A 17,362-nucleotide genomic window follows, 5' to 3' on the forward strand; every position below is an offset into this window, starting at 1 on the left:
GAGCAATGTGCATTCCTCCCTTACCTCGGAGGATGGCCCGGGTTATGTTCTCAGAGAGGGACCAAGCTGGGGCCAGTTGCAAAATGTCGTCAGGGTGTGGGGACATTTTTCATGTCGCACGTGATACCGACAAAGAAGCAACACTCATGACAGGCTGTCCTGGAAGCTCGGTGCATAGTGCTCAGATCCGCTCCTGGTCAGGCTGTGCTGCTCACACTTAACTCCCTTGGACTCTCAGGCGCCCAAACGGCAGAAGCCCCTTTGCAGCCAGAGGCTTACGAGTGGTCTGAAAATTGCTGAGCTGAGCCTCTCTTACCAGCTGAATTGGAAACCTTGAGTCCTTGGACAGGCTCAGAGTTTAGAATCTGGTTCCAGACCCCACCCTGCCTGGCCCAAACCTTTCCGTTTTTTTTTTTTTTTTTTCCTCCACCCCGACACTAACTCTCCTTTTGTTTTTTGTTTTTTTTGTTTTGTTTTGTTTGTTTTGCAGAGTTGGATTACAGAAACTCCTATGAAATTGAATATATGGAGAAAATTGGCTCCTCCTTACCTGTAAGTTCTGCCTCAGGCCCGCAGGGGACTTGCTTTCCCTCCCTGTCTTGTGAAAATGCAGGGGCTGGCCTCCTCCTGAGCTCAGGCCCCAAATCCAGGGTCCTCTTGTGCCCGTAGCATCCTGGGCTTCCCAGTTAAGGGTGAACTGGGACTGGGGCTTGGAGGTTTGTATTCCGCCCACTTCACATGGCATTTTCAGGGAGAAAATGATAGAGTGCAGTTAGGCTTCCCGTATCATTACTTCCCTAGACTGAAAAAGAACTTGCCAGAGGTTTGCTTTAGAAGGTAGAGCAGTGATTTGATTGCTTTTAAAGTGGCCTCTTTTCTGTTTTCTTCAAAGTAATTGCTTTATGTAACTGAGGATTGGCTCTTCTGGCAATAAGTCTCTCTCCCCCACCCCCTCCATCCTTTTCCATTTAAGTGGCTATGATGGGCACCTGTCCTCCTGGCTTCCCGTCTGCTGCCTGCAGGGCACTTGGTTCTGAGCATGCCCTCTTGTACTCTGCTGTTGTCTGGGGATGCCATGCGAGGCCCAGAGGTGCCAGAGGAGCCTGGTGTGACACTACTGGCCCAGACCTGTTGCTTCTGTCTTTATCTTTCTTTGCATGTTTGTAGATGCTTGGTGCTGCTTCTAACCCGCAGTCAGCAGACCATGATGGAGGCGCTTGCCACATTGGGCTGTCATGCTCGTCCCCTTCATTCGACTATGGGGTCTCGCCTACCCCTCTATGCTCAGAGCCCAGCATGGGTGCCCATCCAGAGGGAGTGGCCAGTAATGTGGGCAGATGGAACAGCGTGCAGCCTCCCCGACCCCTCTCCTGGGGTCCTGGCCCCTCTCCCCTTGACACTGTTTCCAGCAGCGCACACACACTTCCTCTCCACCTTCCTCTTCCCTCTTGTTTTCCTCTCCTCTCCCCTGGCCAGTGCCAGCTTGCTCCTCCCTTCTTGGTGGCTCTAGAAGGGTGAAGGCTTTGCCCCCGATGAGTGATTTGTCCACTGGAGAGAGATCTGATGTTCATCCCACCTGCAGCCGGGCTGACTTGTGCCTTTGATCCTTGCAGCAGGACGATGACGCCCCGAAGAAGCAGGCCCTGTACCTTATGTTTGACACATCTCAGGAGAGCCCGGTCAAGTCTCCCCCGGTCCGGACGTCAGAGTCTCCGACGCCGTGTTCAGGGTATGACTTCCACGAGGAGAGCATTTTGGGTCAGGGCCAGCCGTCCCCAAGCCTCTGAGCCCTGTGGCACTGCAGTCGTGGCTCGGTTTCATTTGCATTGATGTATTCAGGCAGCCACATCTCGGTTTCTGAATGTCTTCCTGGACGTACATGTGGGGTTGGGGGGTTACCAGCAGCCCTCAGTCCTGTTAACAGCTGAATGCGTGAGCCCCTCTGATCACCCCCGGTGTACATACAACTTTGTGCTGTGATTTGTTCCATGGGGAGACAGCATGCCACAGCATTTGAACCCCGAGTCCCACTCTCCCCTCTTACTGGCTGTATGACCTGAGGCAGGTTACAGGACCCTCTTGTGCTATGGTCTCCTCATGGGTGAAATGAGGGTAGTAACAAAAGCGACCCTATAGAAATTTCACGAGGATTGAATGAGGCTCTCAGTCTTCCAGGCATCCCTCAACTATGCAGTGGGGCTGGGGTGCCTGTCCTCCAAAGCCTGTCAGGAGGGTGAAATGGAGATGCTCTAAGGAAAGGGCAGTGCCAGGTAGACGTTTGCTGTTAAGGAGGCTGTGAGTTAGCACTGGTCAGGGTCCCGTTCTGAGCTGTGTGGTGCTGGATGGGGTAAGGATGGGGCACCACTCTGTGGCTGGGACCCTCCCATCCTCACTTCCCTGCCCCTTTCTCTGAGCAAGAGTGAAGAAGCTCTTGCTTTGACTTCCCAAAAGGACTTCTGAATTCACCGGGGTGTTGGGAACGATGATGGCGATGTCATTACAGCAATAGTCATGGTGATGGGTACCTGAGTCAGCTGCTTCACATGCAGGCAGTGTCTCCCTTGACCTTCACAGAGCACGGTCTCACCTCCTGTCCTACAGAAAAACTGAGATGCAGGACACAGTTGTCTCCCCGCGGGGGCATAACCAAGGGACTTCTGACCTTCCCCTGTCGGGTGTGGGGGGCAGGGGTGGGCTGGACCACCTTTTTCCCTCGGGCTGTCCAGCCTGCAGGCTCCCTGGCCACCCAACACCTGCCCCATTTTCCCTTTGGGAACATAGCCCTGGGAAGTCCAGGATCCCTTCTGATGGTGATTGAGTCAGGGCATCCTGGTCATTTTCAGTGGGATTTCCAGTGAGAAAAATAAAGATGCTCTTTGTTTCCTCAGGTCAAGTTTTGAGGAAACTGAAGCCCTTGTAAACGCTGGGGCAAAGATCCAGCATCCTGTCACACGAGGGCTGGCTCCCAACCAAGAGCCACACTTGCAGGTGCCAGAGAAATCCTCCCAGAAGGAGCTGGAGGCCATGACCCTGGGCACTGCTTCAGACGCGATTGAAATTGTAAGTGGGGTCAGAGGGGCCCGAGATCACTGGGGGTGAGGCCTGACCCAGCTGGGTCCCATCACCAAGGAGTCCAACCCTTCAGAACAACACTCACCCGGCCCCTGGTATGGGGCCCCACCCTGACCCCTGGACCTCAGAAGCCAGCTTAGGACACCCCACGCCATAGCCATGAGAGAAAAGCTCTTCATTCTCACCAGCATGGTTTTGCGGTTCTTACCTCACCGCTTTACGATTTTTCACCCTATTCCCTTGGGCCTGGACTGTTGCTTTGGAGCTGTCCTCAGTCTACATCCTGCTTCTCCATACTCTCTATGGCAGGGGGCAGGGAATGGTAGGGCAGGGGACACCCCTTTTGGAGAACACTTGGTTTTCCGGGCCCTTGGTGATGGGCAATCCCTCCTGTTTATAGACCTATTTATATCCCTCCCCTCCCAACCCCTCTGGAGCCTTGCAGAGCAAATAGACCCCCTGAACATCTAAAATGGACCATCCTTCTAGGTGAATTTTATTTTTATCTCTTCTACCTCCTTCCTAGCAGTCCCTGAGAGGGTTTGAGGCCATTGACTTAGTTACTTTTAGTGTTACTTTTATTGTTCTGTATTAGTAGACCATTCAGTTACCTCCTGCATCAAGTATTTATTGAGCACCGCTGTGTGGCAGTTAAATACTGGGAAAATATCAGTAGCCAAGAGGAAAGCAGATGTGGTTCAAACAACCTCTCAGGCGCTACGGAAGGACTCGTGCATGATTCAACTTCTACAAAGTTGGCTTCTGATTTTGGAGTCTTTCCGATCTAGCCAGAGACACTCTATTTTACATTTCATCTTTCTATTATTTAGAAAATGACCTTCACCAAAACCTTTGATGCTTAGACTTGGAGATTTTTTTTTTTTTTTTGATGAGTTAGTTATATTATGTTCAGGAAACCCATCAACTGCCTTGTCCACCCACTGAGATTTTCAAATAAATAAGTAAATGGTCACTTTCCTCCCACTGCCTGGTGAGGGAGTGAGGGTGGCTAGGGATGGGTGGGCACCTGAGGCTGTGCTTCCGGGGAGGGGGTGGGGCCTGTAAATCTCCAGATGCCCATGGTCAGCAGCAGGTGAGAATTAGTATTGGCCTCTAATACTCTTTAGTCTTAAATCAGAAATGTCCAGCAAATAGGGGTGTGGTCCTGGCTTGGAATCAATGTCACTGTGTCTCCTCTATTTTTCCTCCTGTCCTCCTGTGTCGGCCTTCAGACAGCTCCTGAGGGCTCCTTTGCCTCTGCTGACGCCCTCCTCAGCAGGCTAGCTCATCCAGCCTCTCTCTGTGGTGCGCTTGACTATCTGGAACCCGACTTAGCAGAAAAGAACCCCCCAGTATTTGCCCAGAAACTTCAGGTTTGTAGCTCACGTGTGACCTTTTGGGAGTTTGTGAAAACCTCAGTAGAGAATGAACTCCGAACCCCAAATGCAATGAGGCAGGATTTAATGAGGCGTTGCTGGAAATGTTCCAGATGAAATCTCTTCCCCCTCAAAGACTGATGTGTGGATGTTCTTGCTCCAAGATGCCAAAATGATATAAATCGTGTGATTACGTACAGGACAAACCATTTGTATTTCAATTGGGAAATTGGGCCCAAGCCATCATTTTTCAGAAGTTTTGATAGCCCCTAAAAGCAGTTTCTGTGATTTATTCACAGAACCAAGGGTATTAGATCACCTTGAAGCCAAGCTATTTATAGACACACAGGCGGGGAGGCTATCTCAGACTCCCATTGAGATAACATCTGGACTGGGTCTTACCAAAACAATTAGCTACTCTGTGCCTTAAACTTGACAACTTAATTAAGACCTTCAGAGCAAACCTGGAGAGATTGTTAACAGTCATTTGAGAATGCGAAACCATTCATGAAAATTGTTGACCAACTTTACATCAAACAAAAGGAAAGAAATCAAAGTGCCATAAAAATTTTGATCCCATTTTGAAAATCATCCCATATGATCCCATGATCCTTCCCCACAGACATTCCAAAGGGCAATTAAAAAATAAAAAGAAATTAAACACTTATTTCATGATCTGCTGAGGTGTTAATTGTGCAAGAAAGCCAGAGCGTGTGTTTTTCCTGAGTTACCTGTCATGACACATTCACGTGGCACATTCATTTCTTGGATGTGGGAAACATTGACATCCTGTCTTGATGCATTTCCCCTGCGATTTGCTCATCCACCCCCTCCCACCCCTCCGGCAGGAGGAGTTAGAGTTTGCCATCATGCGGATAGAAGCCTTGAAGCTGGCCAGGCAGATTGCCCTGGCTTCCCGTAGCCGCCAGGACACCAAGGTACGGATTTGCTGCTGCCATGCGCTGCCTCTTGAGAATGTGGTGTGGTCCAGAAGTTTCTTTCCTTGCTAACCCTTGGCCAAGCAGGCAATGTCGGTGTTCTACAAAGTAGTCTAAATTTTTCTAAAAAGCTAAAAGCATAACTTTCGCATAAATAGACACTGAGCACATGTCTTAAGATCTAGTTAACTAGGTAGTGAAGGAACCAGCAGGGTGGTAAAGCAGGTGGAATGGAGAAAAATAGAAGAACCCAATGCAGAGTCAGTGAAACAAAGGCCAGAATCCTATTGCAGCCTTACTGCAAAACTCGATATAAAACTGGTTTTATGATACTGGCTAAACAAGACACTCGAATATAACCTTGGAGGTTTTTTCCTTTGTTTTCTGCGAAAATCACTTGCTTCTCAAATGAACAAATAATTTGCAACTTTTCTATTTTCTACGAGTTAAGACCTAACCATACTGAGACTGGACCCTAATCAATAGTAAATAGTGAAACCGAGACCTTCCTGAGACAGTGGGTGGCCCTTTAGGCCGGAGTCAATAGAATTACAGAAAAGCAACCCTTTTCTATAAAGGGCAGATGGTAAATATTTTAGGCTTTCTGGGCCATCTGGTCTCTAACAGCTTCTCAGCTCTGCCACCGTAGCTCAAAAGCAGCCACAGACAACATGTAGATGAGCAGGTGTGGTGATGTTCCAGTTGAAACCCTTTTTACAAACTAGGACATTGGGCCATTTGGCCCACATGCCACAGTTGGCTAACCCCTGCTCTAGAATAGAGTAAGATCCTGACAGCACATGCAGAAAGCTTTCGGCCTGGCTTCCGAGTTTGGAGTATTTTTTCTTAACAATTTGAATGAGTTACTGAAGGTGTGCAAAGCTCTGGCCTTCTGAGAAGGTTCAGGCCATCCCTCAGGGCCCACGGGGAGCTGTGGTCTCTGAGGAGCTGCTTCATTGCCATCCCGCCGCGCCGCGCCCAGAGTTGGGCAGCCTGAGCACGCTCTGTGGCCTTGAAAGTGTTGGTGAACCTCTCTGAGCCTCAGTTTCTCCAGCTGTGAGATGAGGCAATGAGCAGTGAGTTTGCAGGTTGCTGTAAGGGTTACGGATTGTGTGGAGGACAGCACCGTGCCTGGCACACAGTAGGCGTGTGGTAAATGACACCTGCTCTTGGTGACTAACTTTCACTTTTTCTCTGTTAACCTGATCAGCTACTCACAGCGTCTCTACTGTAGAGGGGTCTGGGTCCCATTTTACAGATGGGAAAGTGGAGCCGTGGAACCGGCCTGAGGCCTGATAGTGATTCACTGATCCAGCAGGAACTAGGACTCTGGTCTCCAAATGGCCCTTGCCTTGCCTGTCCCACCTCAGGGAGCAGCTCCCTTGGCACCAGGTCAGGAGTCCATGTGCTGCTCCTGCCCTCAGGGCCTCCCATGTGTGGCCTCCCTGGAAACTGTCCACAAGGTGGGGGGCTCGCTCCCAGAGACCTCTCTCCATGAAAGAAGGTGGTCACACTGTGGGTGTCCAGACTGAGAACGCTGGGACCCAGAGCAGGGACGGGAACGTTAATGCACATTGCTGACGTTCCTGTTCTCGCTGCCAACCCACATAAGCTTCGGTGTAGTTTCCATGAGAAAGATTTTTAGAAAATCACCAGGCAGTGAGGATTTTTTTCCCCCGTTAGATTTATTTCTTGATATCTTTTGGGTAGTGGCTTAAGGACAGAATGAATAGCTTCAGGTCTGGCCACCGTAACTACAGTATATTCCTGGCCAGAGGTTTGAGGCAGGATTGACCATGTTCTAGTAAGAGCTCAGATGGAGTGTGGAGTGTTCCGGAGTGCCTGGTGCCCCTGCCGCCTCCTTCCTCCAGGGGATTCATCCAAGGTGACAGGTCAGCAGATCGTGGATGGCCATTGACTGTCTGGCGATGACAACCTGTTCCCAGGCCCCGTGTCCCACTTTTGATTTAGAAAATACTGTCAGGTGAATCCACTGTGTGTGGGTTGGAGGGATGGCCCCAGCTACCTCCTTATATATTATTTCAGAGGAGTGTGCTAAAGGCAGCATTCGTGAGGATAGAGCCGTCGGGGAGTGTAAGGAACATTTTTCTCTGCCATGGTAACTTGTACCACTTTTTAGGTTTCTGCGGGTTTCTTGTTCACGTAGACGCTTGATTGCCCCTCGCCGCATTGGAAGTTGCTGATGTGGAGAAAGAGGAACAGCAGCTGTATACCCAATTTGCTCTTTTTCTTGCCCATAAATTTCAGCTGCAGGTGACATAGCCCAGTCTTTTTGGCAGCACGGTCTTAGACTGTAGCTAACACAAAAATGAAATCACTTGGGATGAAAAGAAATCACTCGAAGGGCCTGGAAGCAGCATGAAATATGGTGGCGGTGGTTTCTGGTTGCTCCTGCGGGAGCTCCCCATTTCCCTGTAGGCCCAAAGCCAGCTGAGCTGACCCTCCTCGGGCTGCGGTGGGGTTTCCTGTCTCATTAGTCAGAAAATCTTAGAGACGAGGAAGACTCCGTGGGGCTGGGGTGTCGGGCTGCAGCTCCTGATTGTTTTTCTTCCACACACTCTTCTGGCTCCAGTGAATCCAGTGGTCCTCCTGGGGTTCATCGGACCAGGGTGGCCAGCTGTGCGGTACAGCAGCCCCGAATGTAACCAGGATGGAGAGAATATGAAGCTCCCATCTGTGTGGCTTTGCAAGGAGTACAGGGCACGTGGGGGATGGATTTAACTTGTGTGTGTAGCAGATAATGGTTGCGATCCCTAGAGCCCTTGGCCTTTCTGGATGAGGGGACCCAGATGTAAAGAACGAAGGATGTGTAATGTAGGAACAAGGAGCGTACAAACGGCAGGCTTCAGGACCCGGCAGGCTTCAGGACCCGAGGAAGTCCCAGAAACAGGCCCCTTTGTGGGGGAGGGGGGAGAGGGTGCCGATCTTCAGTGTCTGATTCCTCTAGGAGTCCCAGCCCCTAAAGGCAGACCTGGATTTTACGGGGGCAGGAGGAGGAGTTAGGTCTGGGACCACCTGCATCGCTGAGTGGCCAGACAGCGTAGGCTCTTTTTCTGGTGCTGTGTCCACAAGCTGTCCACCACCCCCGGCATTGAACAACACAATACCTGGAAGCTGCAAGAACCTTGTGAAGAGCAGTGACAGGGGGCTGGCATGTGGGTTTCAGCTTCTATTTGCCCCTTGGGGGAATTTGCAGTCATCGCCCACAGCTGGTGTCGAGAAGGATCGAGGCCCTGTCTTGACTCAGTGGGAAGGAGAGGCCAGTGGGTAGCTGGTGGCGCCTCCTGTGCGCGTAGATAAGGGCACATCCAGTCATCCTGAGCTTAAGAACTACCTGCTGTCAAATTTGGATGCTGCAGCACCCCGAAGGAGAGGCCCCTCTTCCGCCCCACCTGGCCCCTACCTAGCCCAGACACCCTCCCGTGCACCCAACCTGGTCTACTCTCCATGACCTTGGCCCAGCTTGCTGTGGTCTCCTGGCCTGATCTAGACTCCAGGGCCACATCCCGTGCACACCTCTCCCACTGTTCTCACGGCTGGCCAGCCGGCCCCCAAGGACGGGAACCCCACCATGGTTCCAGGTTGTCGGCTTCCCCTGAGGCCACGAGGAGGTCTCTGAGCCTGGGTGAGGGGCAGGACGGCAAAGCCAGAAGAGCCCCAGGCATGAGGTCTGCAGGCCCGAGGGTGCCAGTGCCCTGGGGGTCCTCGCAGGGACCCAGATCCGAGTGAGTGGATTGAGGGGTTAGAAGTTGGCTCCAAAGGCTCGTGCTATTTCTGAGTCGTGGCCACTTTCACATTTTAATTTGTGATTCTCTCAGCTTTTGGGCTCCCCCAAAGCAGCCTAGGGGGGGCCTTGTGCAAGAGAAACAAAGCCTAATCTAAGCCTGATGTTAAAATATCAGTCAGAAACCAACCTATTTCAGTGAGAAAGGATTCCTGGTTGTAAGAGAAAACCAGGGTGTGTACCTTGAATTTCATTAGCATGCAGATACCCCAGGCAGTCATTCAAATGGATTCTGAGGTCATCTGTTCCTTTATTGAAAACACCAGGTGGCTGGGCTGAAAGGTGGTGGTGAGTCAGTGTGTGTGGTGGTTAACCATTGTGTTGACTTAGAAAGCTCATTAACATATTTCTTTTTCGTTCCCTTCCTTGTCGGACAAAGGATTTAGGCAGCTTTAAAACCAACATCTCCCTGCACTGGTCGGATTTCGCTTCTGCCCAGCGTGATAAAGTTAGTTTTACTTCGTTTCCCTTTGCACTTCAGAGAGCTGGCTTGTTTGGAGTCAGAATTGAGTCTCATTCTGGGAAACCTTTTGGCCAGATCACCTAAATCCTCCCATTTTTTCCATCTTCCAGGGACCCACGATGCGTTAGATGGTGCCTAGTGTTCTTTCCATTTTTAAAATTTTATTCTAAATTTTTTTTTTCAAAGAACACATTATTGTGCTTAAGAAGTGACGGGAACAGGTTGGTTGGTGTTTGTTTTCTTTTTCTTTTTTTTTTTTTTTGCAGTCCTCTTCAGAATCTTGTGCCTATGAATTTCCTCCATAAATACAAATAGAGTCTTACTGTCTGGATATCATTTTTAAAAAAGATTTATTTATTTTTCTGAGAGAGAAAGCCAGTGCACATGAGCAGAGGGAGGGACAGAGAGAGAGAAAGGGAGAGAGAGTCCGAGCAGACTCCCCACTGAGCCCAGAGCAGGAGGCTGGCTGGATCTCAAGATCCTGAGATCCTGACCTGAGCCGAAAACAAGACCTCTGGGTAGAATTTTCTCTTTACTTCTTGAGAAGTTTCCCATATGACAAGCAGAGCCTAGAAAACAGTTCAAATAGCAGAGATGAATGCTCGCATGGGAGAGGCTCTGCACCTATGGTCTGGAGGCAGGCTTTCTTCTGAGGTCAGCCTGCCTGCTTCTGTGCTTGTGGTCAGATGTCCTGTAATGGAGGCTTCTTTTTTTTTAATTTTATTTTTTTATTCATGAGAGACACAGAGAGGAGAGAGGCAGAGACACAGGCAGAGGGAGAAGCAGGCTCCATGCAAGGTGCCCGATGTGGGACTCGATCCTGGGTCTCCAGAATCACGCCCTGGACTGAAGGTGGCGCTAAACCGCTGGGCGATCAGGGCTGCCTTGGAGGCTTCTTTAGGACCCGAGGATGGAAAGATCAGGGCATCCCATTTGACCCGAGAGTGTGTCTCCAGGGTCTGGTGGAAAGGGAGCCGTGTGCTCATTGGGGTCCCCCTGCAGAGGGAGCCCAAAGGCCAGTCAGGGCTCGTGAAACCCAAGCCCGTTTTTAGGACACCCAGAACCATGTCACTCACTGTGCATGTGTACAACTAACTGGTCCTAACTCTGTCATCTCCAGTCCTATCCATTAAATTTCTGCCTGAGTCTTCTAAGTTGTTTCGAGTTCATTTTCTCTGGTGCTGTAGTGGGGTGAGCTCGCCTGTTCTTGTGATGGAAGAGAGAGTACCTGCAGGTACGCCCTTTCCCCCTCATTGTTGGGTCTTTAATCTTACCTGCTTCCACTTCCAAGACCAGTCCTCACCGTTCGGCCTCCAGATCTCCACCAGGGTGTTGTGTTCACTGCTCGCTTCTCATCCATTGCCCCAGGAAGCTGGCAGGCCACCACCATTACTCCACAGCGAATTGGACTCTGGTAACCAGGGCGGCGGTTTGCCTTGGCAGCCACGCCAGCGCCAGGAGGTTAATGCATAGGACTGAGAGTGTGCTTGGTTTGGAGTCTCTTGCAGTAGAATTAGACTGCCGGCTCCGGCTGTGCCGGTTGGTGATGCTCCTAACATGGCTTTTGAAGTGTGTTGGAGATTGCTGAGCGTTTTGTGCAAAGAGAGGAAGAGGAACCACAGTCCTCTCCTGCCCCCCTCCCAGGAGGCTAGTGACTGTCCTGGACAGTCGGACCAGTGGCGGTTGTGGGTGGGGGCGGCTTTGTTGAGGCTCTTGGTGGCAAATGTGGTTACTGTCACTGACCCAGAGTTCAGTTTTGCTGTTGACACGGCAGACTGAGGGCAAAATAGCTGCAAAGTAGCTCTTCCTTGAGGCATCCGGAAACTAAGCTTTTGAAGGTGACGTTGGCTGATAGCTATGGTAGGCCTCAAGCTTTGTGCGAGCTGAACAAACGCACCACCCCCCCCCCCCCCCCGTCCCAATTGAAATGCAGACAGTCTTACAAAAATGATCAGATCTGCAGTTATTCAAAACTAGGCAAATGTAGATTAGAATTCAACATCGTTCACCATCAGGCTTTAATTTTGGAAGTGGAGCCTGCTGGAAAATGGCCTTGGTTCTTAAGCACTATGCCTAAATGCCTCTGCGTCTGATAAATGGCAGTGATAAGCCGGCACCAGACATGCTTGACTCCAAAAATGGGGAGTTGGGGAGGCCTCTGCCATTAGCTCCTTTGTCTGCTGGTGCAGGTGCAAAATGATCGATTTCCATAGATTATATCCGGCTTTTCCCCACTCATCAGTCCAAGCATTTTCTCATACTTCTGGTGTCCTTTGTCTCAAAACCATACAACTGACCCATTCACGAGAGGATAATTGCAGATCCTGTTTCTCATATGAGTGATACTAACTTCTTCTTCTTCTTCTTTTTTTTTTTTTAATTAAAAACCATTCCACAGAGAGAAGCTGCTCACCCAACAGATGTCTCCATCTCCAAAACAGCCTTGTACTCCCGCATCGGGACCACCGAAGTGGAGAAGCCGGCAGGCCTTCTGTTCCAGCAGCCCGACCTGGACTCTGCACTCCGGATTGCCAGGGCAGAGGTATTGTGGCTGCGTGTGGCTCGGGGAGGCCGGCTGTGGTTGCCTTGGGCAAAACTCTGGTTTCTGCTCCATGTAGATAAATATAAATATATAGACCCTCGGTCTAATCATCATGAAGCTAGCATCTTCGAACCTAGGCTTTCCCCTGCCCCCCCTCCCCTGCGGGCAGAGACAGGCAGCAGCCTGGGGTTGATCTTCCGAGACCCCATCGTTGAACCAGCCTCTGTGGCCTTGCTTGATTTATAACAGAAAGCATAGGCTTCTGGTTGCTCCCTGTGGGCACTGTGAAAGTCTGATACCTGGTTTATTTCTGTCTTGTACTCCCGGAAATCCTCCGAATACAGTTACTGTTTGGTTGTAGGAAGTTTTAATTCTATGTTTATTCAGTGTCCCCTTCTCTTGGGTCTGTGAATTGTTCAGATCTGAATTCACTCCTCCGGGACTCACCTTTCTCTTCTCCCTGACGCTAGATCATAACCAAGGAGAGAGAGGTCTCAGAGTGGAAGGACAAGTATGAAGAAAGCAGGCGGGAAGTGATGGAAATGAGGTGAGTTGTGACGGTTCCCGGTACCTGGGGGGTGCTTACCTGTGGTCTCGTGACAGCTGCTGTGGTGCACTCTACCGGCCGTGTCTTCCCAGCACTTGCCAGTGCTTCATGAGATAAGCTTCATATTTTCGTGGGAAGTATTTGTAGGAATGTTGGTGTTTCTAAAATATGATACACCTGAGCAAAATACTACAAAGAAAAAAGAATCGCCCTCCCAGTCAGCCTCTCATTCCATCTCAGGTAGCGGTGATCCACCCTTTCTGGTGCATCCTTCCCAGAATTTTCCGTTTCTGATTGCAAATATATGAATGAGTCTCTATACAGACTCCTTTTGTCTTCCTAAGTGGAGAGTGGAAATGTGCATTACCCTACATTTTTGACTTAGCAAATCTTATTTTTAAGATTTATTTACTTGGGCAGCCCGGGTGGCTCAGCGGTTTAGCGCCACCTTCGGCCCAGGGCGTGATCCTGGAGACCCCGGATTGAGTCCCACATCGGGCTCCCTGCATGGAGCCTGCTTCTCCCTCTGCCTGTGTCGCTGCCTCTCTCTCTGTGTGTGTCTCTCATGAATAAATAAATAAAATCTTAAAAAAAAAAGATTTATTTACTTATTTTAGAGAAGGGGGGGGCGGCGAGAGAGGGAGCAAGCACAAGTGGGAGGGGGAAAGGGTGAGAGAATCTCAAGCCGACTCTGCGCTGAGTGCAGAGCCTGACACGGGGCTCGATGCCACGACTCTGAGATCACAACCTGAGCTGAACGAAACCAAGAGTCGGACACTCAGCTGACTGCACCACCCAGGTGCCCCTAACTTATTAGCAAATCTTGGAGAGATTTTTATACATCTTGACCTCATTCTGTAACAAATTGTATGTCCTTGTACAGTTTTAATGTAGTGGACTTCACCAGTCTCCATGGATAAATAGGTTATCTCCAGAATTTTGTCTGAATGATTAATTTCCATTTGCCACATCTGTAACAGACTTATAATAGCCACCACACAGTAAGTGCCTACCATGTGCCATGGGCTGTGCTTTTGGCTAGTGACACACAGTCTCTGTTTCTCCCCATGGCCCTCAAGAAGGGATCGTCAGCCCCATCTGACAGTGGAAGGCTCAGAGAAGTGAGGTGACTTGCCCAACATCCCAGAGCTTCTAGTTAGAAGAACATGAATTTGAATCTACTTTTCTGATTCCAAAACCCAAATTCTTTCCATTGTGCCCAGGGACCTCCCTCCTTCATTGTCACATCTCATGCACCTTTCTGCCCATTATTTTCCTTCATGATTCATCATCATCTTGGAAGCTAAGAAACCATCTCTGGGGCTAGAAGTACCCTTGGGATGTGATCTTAAAAACTGTATTGCAAGTGGCATTTTTTTTTTTAAGATTTTATTTATTTATTCGTGAGAGAGACAGAGAGAAAGAGAGGCAGAGACACAGGCAGAGGGAGAAGCAGGCTCCGTGCAGGGAGCCCGATGTGGGACTCGACCTCAGCTGAAGGCAGACGCTCAACCACTGAGCCACCCAGGCATCCCTGCAAGTGGCATTTTTAAAGAAACTTTGGCCCAAATCTTTGCTCTGGCCATCCCGGGTTCTGGCTGCTGCTGCTGCCAGCTCTGAGAACTGCTTCTGGGGGCATGGTTCATTTTTTCCCCACACACCTGCCTTTCTTCAGCACAAGCTGAACTGAACATGGGTTTTGCAGTTGCAAGGGAAGATAGGAGTTAGAGCACGATCGTCTTAACAAGACAGAAGGTCTGGCGCGATGCCGAAAATCTCTGATGGACTTGCTTCATTTTTAAGTCTCAACGTTTGAGAGTAGGGAATAGATGAATTCTTAAAAATTTGTTGAAGAGTTAGTACATTTCTAGTGCACTTAATTGTAGTAACAGCTGCTGGTTAATTATCAGAATCCTGCTGCCTTTCTGGCTACCGATTTAAGTAGCCAAGGTATTTACGTAATTACCGTTATTAGGTCTTCATAGCCCTGGTTTCTAAGTCAAATAGTATCTTCCTGAAAATTCTCCTGTTCATTCCTTCTTCCTACTGATGTTTTTGTGACCACTTCTGGAGGTGAATCCCAGTGTGCTGTTCACATTTTACACTGAGGACATGTGGTGGCATCATTTGAAAACTTCTTTCGTCTTTCTCCCTCCCTCTCTTTTTTTTCTTTTTTCTTTTCTTTTTTTTTTTTTTTGGTAGGGGAGTGGAGGAGGAAGCAGCATGGCTGTAATGTTTTCCCTGCCCTGATCATGAAAGCAGGGCGTGCTGGGAAGGCTAGAGGTTCCATCTCTGGGGGCCCCAGGAGGTGCTGTTTACTAACCAGTAGGTTCGCGTTTAGGCATTGCCAGCTGACACAGCTGTGCTCGTGTTTGAAAGCCCACGTGTCTACCTCTGGAGCCAGACCAGGCCAGGCGAAAATCAGGCTTGGCTTCCTGGCTGCTTTGGGGTCTGTTCCTTAACTCCATCTGAGTTACCTCCTCTGTGAACAAGGGTGGATCTCCGTGCCTCTGGGCAATAAGGCATAAGGAGTACGAGGAGGCTCCAGAGACCTATGTCTGGATTCGAATCCTAGCTCTGCTGCTTTGTAGCCCTGGGATCCTAGAAAGGTTCCTGGATGACCCTGTGCCTCAGTATCCCCATCAGCAATTCTGGGGATCCTCAGGGCACCCCTCCTTGGGGATCGCTGTGAAGACGAGGTACAGATATGGTGCCACTGAAGCCGCTCTGGACCACAGGTGTCCCCACACATGGCTGGAAGGACACATCCCTTACCTGCTGTGGTCCAGCCTGTGTCCTTGGCAGGGATGGGTGTAGATGGTAGAGCCTCAAAGGTCCTTTGCTGTTTTGTGCTTCAGGGATACAAGGAGGTATTGATTACAGAAAACACAAAGCGCTTCTGTGTAGGATTCAGAAAGAACCCACATGGGCTCATGGCATGGTCACCTTTTTTGTTGTGAGTCATCCCTTGGGTGAGGTGCTGTCCTTGGGGCCAAGGTCAAGAAGCTGGGGACAGATACCCAGCAGCTGTGAGGTTATTACATTTTGCAGAGTGCCTTCTGTTTTCACTGGCCCTTTCAACCTCATTTAATTTCCCCACAGCCCTGAAAGTCAGGGTCTAGGGTAATCCTCCCCATACCAGGGAGTAAGCTGAGCCCCCAGTGTCTGTGACCAATGTGACTGAGTCACACAGCTAGGAGAGGTGGGACCAGCTGTAATCAGCGTGCTGGATCTGTTGGTGGTTAGCAGTTCTTGGTTCTCTTGTGGAGAATAACTATCGGATAATGTAGGTGAAACCCCAAGTCTTTTTTGAGAGGTTCCTTCCAAAAGGTTGACTTTAGAAAAGGGAAGGCTTCCTTACTCCAGGGTCTTTCCACCTGGGGGCAGCAGTGAGGCAGTCTCATAAGCAAGGGATCTGAGTGCTTCTGTGTAGCTACAGTTTGTTGAAGCTATCCAAGAAGTGCTACTGTTCCCATCTCCCTCCCCATAACACAGGTGACAAGGTAGTGACCCCTGGGCCTTGAAGAGCTTCTTCTACTCCTGTACTATGATGCCAGATGTGTGAGATGTTTTAGAAGATTCAGATAAAATGTCATGAATTTCAGAGGAGAAATCAAGGGAGGCTTCCTAGAGGAAATAGCATTTGAATGGGGCCTTGAGGAGCAGCTAAGATAAGGAGAGGTGGAGCTAGAGTGGGGAAGTGAATAACCTGGGCAGGGTCATGGAGATGAGAAATCCCAGAGCCAACAATAACTCATTTGTTCTCACTGAACCACTTTGTTCATGAGATGGCAAGGAAGGAAGTAAGATTGATGAGAGTGATCAGGCTCAGGCTGTGGAGCACTGAGAGGGTCTCATTTTTATTCTCGATGGGCAGTGGGGATGCCTTGAAGGTTTTGCACAGGGGCATAGTGTGTTCAGAGTCCTGCACTAGAAAAACGAACGTTCTTGGGTGTGCAAGAAGAGGGTTGAGTTTGAAGATGAAGCTAGAGTTGTGAGCCAACCACGACAAATACGACTTGTCCTCTAATGTCTTGGTCAGGCAGCTGATGCCCAGCACATGAGCCCTGGTATCAATTAGAAACCGTCCTGTTGGGCAGCCCGGGTGGCGCAGTGGTTTAGCGCCGCCTGCAGCCCAGGGCATGATCCTGGAGACCCTGGATCGAGTCCCACGTCAGGCTCCCTGCATGGGGCCTGCTTCTCCCTCTGCCTGTGTCTCTGCCTCTCTCTCTCTCTCTCTCTCTCTCTCTGTCTCCATGAATAAATAAATAAAATCTTTAAAAACAAAAAGAAACCGTCCTGTTGTCATGGTTCCAACATGTTTTTACTTCTCTTACAGGAAAATAGTGGCCGAGTATGAGAAGACCATCGCTCAGATGATAGGTGGGTATTGAAACTGGTGGGCTCAGGCCTCCCCGAGGCTTCTAAACCATGGGGAGGGCTTTGAAGGTGGACTCCAGAGTGTGTTCGTCTTTAGCCCCTCTTAGAGCACGAAGTCCTTCAGGGAGAGACCAAAGCATCCCAGAATGTGAGCCTGGGTGCGTCCTGGGAACACCTGCTAGCATGTCCCTTAGCGTTATTTGTGCCTGTGGGAAGCCATGGCGGTCACCTCCACGGCC

At 49.9% G+C, this 17,362-nt stretch overlaps 1 protein-coding gene across 1 annotated transcript in view; it reads left to right on the top strand.

Moving 5' to 3' along the window:
- TACC2 (transforming acidic coiled-coil containing protein 2) overlaps nucleotides 1-17,362 on the top strand; it is a 193,248-nt gene that overhangs the window by 165,047 nt on the left and 10,839 nt on the right. The window contains 8 exon segments of the mRNA XM_038578977.1: nucleotides 491-552; nucleotides 1,614-1,729; nucleotides 2,889-3,060; nucleotides 4,305-4,445; nucleotides 5,297-5,386; nucleotides 12,053-12,196; nucleotides 12,667-12,743; nucleotides 17,083-17,126. Of these exon segments, the coding sequence (XP_038434905.1) occupies nucleotides 491-552; nucleotides 1,614-1,729; nucleotides 2,889-3,060; nucleotides 4,305-4,445; nucleotides 5,297-5,386; nucleotides 12,053-12,196; nucleotides 12,667-12,743; nucleotides 17,083-17,126 (846 nt within the window).

The sequence above is a fragment of the Canis lupus genome, chromosome 28, assembly GCF_011100685.1.
Source record: "Canis lupus familiaris isolate Mischka breed German Shepherd chromosome 28, alternate assembly UU_Cfam_GSD_1.0, whole genome shotgun sequence".
NCBI lineage: Eukaryota > Metazoa > Chordata > Mammalia > Carnivora > Canidae > Canis > Canis lupus.